This window comes from Fundulus heteroclitus, unplaced genomic scaffold (genome assembly GCF_011125445.2).
Source record: "Fundulus heteroclitus isolate FHET01 unplaced genomic scaffold, MU-UCD_Fhet_4.1 scaffold_92, whole genome shotgun sequence".
Lineage (NCBI taxonomy): Eukaryota > Metazoa > Chordata > Actinopteri > Cyprinodontiformes > Fundulidae > Fundulus > Fundulus heteroclitus.
In genome coordinates this window covers 111589-117236 of record NW_023397384.1, presented here as the reverse complement: position 1 = coordinate 117236, position 5648 = coordinate 111589, and the positions used below count along the sequence as shown (strand labels likewise).

General features: G+C 36.8%; 1 protein-coding gene across 2 annotated transcripts; it reads right to left on the bottom strand.

The window, feature by feature from the left end:
* Positions 1-971: 971 nt before the first annotated feature.
* On the bottom strand, positions 972-3609 carry LOC118562445 (CMRF35-like molecule 8). 2 transcript variants are annotated; one of them, XR_004930621.1, is made up of 5 exons: positions 3516-3609; positions 2902-3370; positions 1923-2024; positions 1784-1848; positions 972-1700 (listed from the first exon to the last, which is right to left on the bottom strand). XR_004930621.1 is itself a non-coding variant. In XM_036134861.1 (2 exons), exons 1-2 carry the CDS (start codon positions 3598-3600, stop codon positions 3048-3050), a joined length of 408 nt encoding a protein of 135 aa, XP_035990754.1. In that variant the 5' UTR covers positions 3601-3603; the 3' UTR covers positions 2748-3047. The 2 variants fall into 2 exon arrangements, 1 of the variants encoding a protein (XP_035990754.1); XM_036134861.1 differs by lacking the exons at positions 972-1700; positions 1784-1848; positions 1923-2024 and having other exon boundaries at positions 2748-3370; positions 3516-3603.
* Between the last annotated feature and the right edge of the window lie 2039 nt (positions 3610-5648).

Sequence of the window (5648 nt, the reverse complement as noted above, 5' to 3'; positions counted from 1 at the left end):
CTGCTGTTGCTCTGGCCTGCAAGTACTCACTCTGCCGTGCTGGTGGTCCTGCTTGCAAGTTCCTGTCTCCGCTCAGCTCCAACCAGAACTCTCTCCGGGCCGTCAGCTCCTGCCTTCACCTACACCTCTGTTCCAGTCCTGGCCTGTCTCTCCGTTTTCATCATCCACCTTCCTTTCAATAAACTCTCAATTTTAGTCCCGTGTGTGTGGTGTAATCTCTGGGTTCATCCATAAACAAATCATGACATATTGATTACATTGTTATGGTAATTACATATTACATATAATTTCAATGTTTTACATCAAGACTGAATTACAAGTACATGTCTGTTGATGCTATAGTAGTTTTGTATTTACAAATTGTGCATGTATGATACCATATACTTTTATGCTTTGTCTGTGGATTAGCCTTTAAATCTTACATAGATTTACAAACAGCTAAATTAATGAACCAATTAAATCACTCCACAGAGCTTCAGTTTTGAAATTAGCAAAATCACACAAATTTGCAGAATAACAGGCACCGTCAAATTCATATTTTGCATTCTGCTCATAGTGACAACAAGAAATGCACTATTATACTTCAATGTCTAAAATACACATGAAAACACCCAATAATAAGAGAGCACTCATGGTTAATATATGTTCTCATTGTAGAAAATGCAAATGCTATAACAAGATTCATGTACTGCCATAAACACTCAAGTGTACATGTATATCTATACTTTACATACACAGCGTGTATATGCACACACACACAACATGTTATATTAGCCATCTAAGAGTGTTTAGTGTCTGCCTCCCTGCTTCCTGTACTTGCAGAAATTGTACCAGATGACCACATGAACTTTGAGGTTGAGAGGCTTTGCTATATATATATATATATATATATATATATATATATATATATATATATATATATATATATATATATATATATATATATATATATACTGCAGACAGATCAAGGAGGTTGAGTAGCAAGGGGGAAACCAATATCTGCTACCATCATCAGGTCATTTGGGACGACTTTTACCAGGACCTGTGTACAGACCTGAACTTAGGTAGATTGGAACCTAGTGGACATGAAGCTGTTGAAGAAAATAATAAAAAAATTACTTATTTCCCTAGACTCCTTATCCCTCCAGCCTGTGGCTCTCTAGCCAGAGAGCCATATTACCCATATCAAACACTGTTGCTGACAGAGAGAGTTTACACTTTTAGGATACAGTAAAAGGTGCAGACAGTGGCGCAAGAGTTGGGGAATTTGTCCTGTAAACAGCTGGTTGCCGGTTAGACCGTTTCAGTCCTTGGGCAAGACACTTCACCTGCATTGCCTGCCGGCGGAGGTCAGAGGTGGCGCCAATGTATGGCAGCCTCGCTTCTGTCAGTCTGCCCCAGAGCAGCTATGGCTACAAATACAGCTCACCACCATCAGGGTATGGCGTAGCTTAACATGGTTTAACACACTTCGTCACATTTGATATGGAAACTAAAATATTGTAAACTTGTCTAAATAAAAATAGAGAAGCATTTGGCTGATTTAATAAGCTGTTAAACACTAGTCACATGTTTCCTTATTGCACCAGGTCTCCACTCCTGTACAGGGTGTTGTTGTAGATATCATTGTCCTCATGACTCAACATGGTTGGTGGACTGGAACAGTTCATGTAAACCTGATCCTCGTGTAAATCATAAATCTAAAGAAAATAGTAAAAAATAATATAAGTTTTTCTGTGCAGCAAACAGGAAGTATTTTAGAGGTGAACTCATGTTAACTTACATCATTAATCGTCATCTCCACAGCATCATCATCAGAGCTAGATGCATTAACTTTGACTCCATCAACTGAAAACACAAAGTAAACATGATGTTCTTTCAATGGGGGCTTCTGTGTGAGCGCATAATCTGTGTAACTGTACCTGGTTTTCTGCTTTGTTTGTACTTTAAAATCATTAAAAGTACAAATGTCAGGACCAACAGCAGAGCAAAGACTGTAGGCAGAATGTAAAATAAAGTCACATCTGAAAAACAAGGAAACAGAGAAGTTAGCTGGTACACAGAATCCTTCCCTGAAACAACACCACATAATGACAACATGGGTTTCATATTTTAAATATAGCACAAAAGCTGTGAACACTGAATGTCAGACTTGATACCCATGTTCCTGTTTTCTGGCTCCCCCACATTTACATTAGATTAATAAACTCTCATTTCCTAACTTAATAAATCCAAACCAACTAATTTTCAGTTCTATTTAAGCCATTTTATCTTCAATTCAAAGCTCAGTTCAAAGATCAGTAGCACAATTTTATTTAATGAAAGAGGTACCTGAATGTTTTCTCGTGTTGGGCAAAAAACGCGTCACAGTTGACTACAAACACTCCGGAGTATTATTGTGCTCTGAATGTGTGAATGTTTTATTGGTCAGGCTGATTAGGTGTGGACTGTTGTGTAAAAACACTAGAATAGATAAATAATACAAGTCCATTCACCAGAGACAGAGGGCTTGATCTATACAAGTAAGGCCAAGTAATATATCTGTAAATCTGTATAATATGATTGAATTTGACTTTGTAAAGTGCCTTGAGATGACATGTTTCACGAATTGGTGCTATATAAATAAAATTGAATTGAATTAATTTAATGAGAGCTAGCTTTGGTTTATATTTACTGTAAACAAATGCAAAAAGTAACTACAAAACTGAAATCTTACATCAAGGAACTAAAAAAAAAGAGATATTCTGTTTAATATTGCAGAAACAAAAAAGTATTGTAGAAATACAAGAGCAGCTCTGGACAGTTAGACAACGATATCTGGAGATTTGGAGTGACTAGTTTGGGAAGAGTTAGAAAACAACAGGAGTAGTTAACAGACAAAACCAAATGTAACAAGTTTACCAGGAACACGTGTTGATGGTGGCTGTGATGTGACTTGTTCAGCAGTGCTGATCGAAGCCACAGAGCTGATTTGATGTGGAGAGACTGTCAGAGGCAAAAATGAAACGTGCTGTGGTAAAAAGCCTTGGCCTAGATTTTCAGGTGCTTTATATTAATTTATTTACCACTTTGCGGATCTCACCTACTGTCAGCTTTATTTTTGTGTAGCTCAGCTGAGCGTCTGAGCCGCAGAAGTATGTTCCTGCATCAGCTGCTTCCAATTCTGTGATGGTCATAGAGAAACAGATGGAGGAAACATTGTGCAGCATGAACTTCATTTGGTTCTCCATCATATCTGTGCAGTTGTTGTGTTGCTCTCCTTTACAGAGGAACTTCTTTCTGTCTCGCTGTTCTGGTGGATTAGGACACCGCAGAGTCACTGCATGTCCCACAAGGCCGCTGATGTCGTATGACTTCAGACAGAGCAATTCTGTCAGAGACGGAAAAGTTAAAAAATTTATTTTATTTATAAACTATTCCAAATGTATTAATGAATTAATAAAGTGTAAACATTTATATCCATTAGTTAAAAAAACTCCTATTCCTTTTAATAAGGCAGACATATGAGTTCTCACCTTTGACCTCCAGCTGAACAGCAGAGAAAACATCCATTCCTGAGTTTCTCTGGATGCCACAAAGATACGACCCAGAATCCTTCATGGTCAGATTAGATATTTTCACTGTGAATATTCTTGACTTTGTGTCATCAGTGAGTCTGAATCGTCCATTTTCTCTGTTGTTAGAGGTGATCACTGCCTGTTGTAGACATGTGGAGGGACGGTTTCCTCTGCAGATATACTTCAGCTTGTCGACAAACTTAGAGTCATATGGACAGCTGATGGACACTGAACCTTCTTCATCACCTTGGATTTTATTCACAGTGTCGCAGCATCTGTCTGATAGTAAGGTAAACATTAGGAAAAAGAAAAAAACAAGACAAATGTTTCACATAAAAGGAAGTTATACTTTATTGAGAGGTATTTGTATTTAACTATATGTATTTTCAAAACAGAATTAGATCTCCTGGACTTATTAGACATGTATTGCTTGGTAATTCAACTGTCTACTAAAAATTTAAAAATACATCTTTTTCTCCAGATGAAAAACTAAATTTCATACAGAATAATGGTTATAATTCCAGAAATTTTACTTGATAGAAACTGATACCAAATGTTACTTTAACTTATGTTAATGTGTGGTGAAATCTCCAGTGAAATGTAGAAACATCAACTTATCAATATTTACCTTGTTTTACTTCCAGCTTTACTTCATTGTAGATATCTTTAAACCACCTGCTGACTCCACACCAGTATTTCCCAGCAGCATTTGAAGGAAGATCAGAGATGGTCACTGTGATGGTTCTTTTCTTTTTGTCATCAGAGATGAAATATTTCTTCTTCTTTTTTTGTGTTGTATTAATAAGAACATCCATTTCGGTACAGTCATTTTTACAAAAGTATTTTTCATGTTGCTCGTATCCCCGATCATATGTGCATGAAATGTTCACATCTTGGCCCTCATATCCAAACACACGAATCAAACCTGCAGCACTGCTCAAGACACACAGAGCTGCTGGAAACAGAAAGTAACACCAGTTCAGTTTTTATGCTTTAATATGGAAACAATAACATTTATTATAAAACTGGGCTGTAAAGTCTTCATGCATTTGTTTCATGCTTGAAAAATATATTTGCATTTAATTAAAAAAATTTGTTATAAGATTAAAGCAAACTTCTGAAAATATTTTACTTGTCGATCAAATAAAATAACTTACAGTAAGCAATGAACAGCAGGTGTTGAAGGCGCCACATCTTTTCGTTCCTCAAGACAGCAGATAAACTGAAGCAGAAGTAATTTTAAACTGGTCTGAAAACGACAGAGGTGTTAAAGCTTCTAACACTGAGCTGGTTGTGGTAACAGCCTGTGAACGTGTCAAGTTAGCTCAGAGGGGTTAAATGACCCATTTCTGCATTGTTCAGACGATCATTGCAGCTGAGGTGTTGACAGAGATTACTGCAAAAACAAAAATAGGAAAAAGCACTTTGTCATAATAGGGTATGGTAGAGCGGTACACTCAGTTTTCCCTCAAATAAGTGGTTAGTCTAGTTTATATCTAAGCTGGGAAAAACGTTCTATGATAACTTTTTATGATCTTTACCTTGAATCTTTTTCTTCTGGTATTTTGCATATTTCTTAAAAACAAGCATGGTCAACATGCATAGCTAAGTTCAGTTTAAGTAGAAGTGTTTGCATGGAGGCTTTATTTGTGTCAGGCTTTGTGTCAGCTTTCAGGTAGACTGGTGTCCCCTGCCTCTTGTCTTGTAACCCCAGGGGACTAGTGCACAAAGGAACCATTTATTGAATGAACTGTTGACATTGATTAGTTGATTTCTGTGTTATCAGTTTGGTGTTCTATTATTGATTTTCTCAAACACAATGAAATGCAGCCACCGTTATCAACAAGATTTAGAGCTTGGACTGTGCTTTGGTTATTTATGTGCAGCTAATTTCACTTTGCTTCTTTGTAATCAGTTTCTACTACAGGTTGCAGCTTACAGAAGCAGGTTTTAATGTAATGGATGAATGTTTGATTTAAAAGCAGGACATCTACAAGTGCCACGAGAAAATATAAATTATAAGTTCTTGCAAATATTCAAAGTAAAACACTGCTTTTCATGGAACAAGGAAGATCTTAACGGGACCAAAAC

Coding starts and splice junctions, on each gene's coding strand:
- LOC118562445 (XM_036134861.1), bottom strand. CDS start 3,600: ATGAAGGATTCTGGGTCGTATCTTTGTGGCATCCAGAGAAACTCAGGA. Junction 3,371..3,515: donor TGTTCAGCTGGAGGTCAAAG/GTGAGAACTCAT, acceptor CGTCTCTGACAG/AATTGCTCTGTCTGAAGTCA.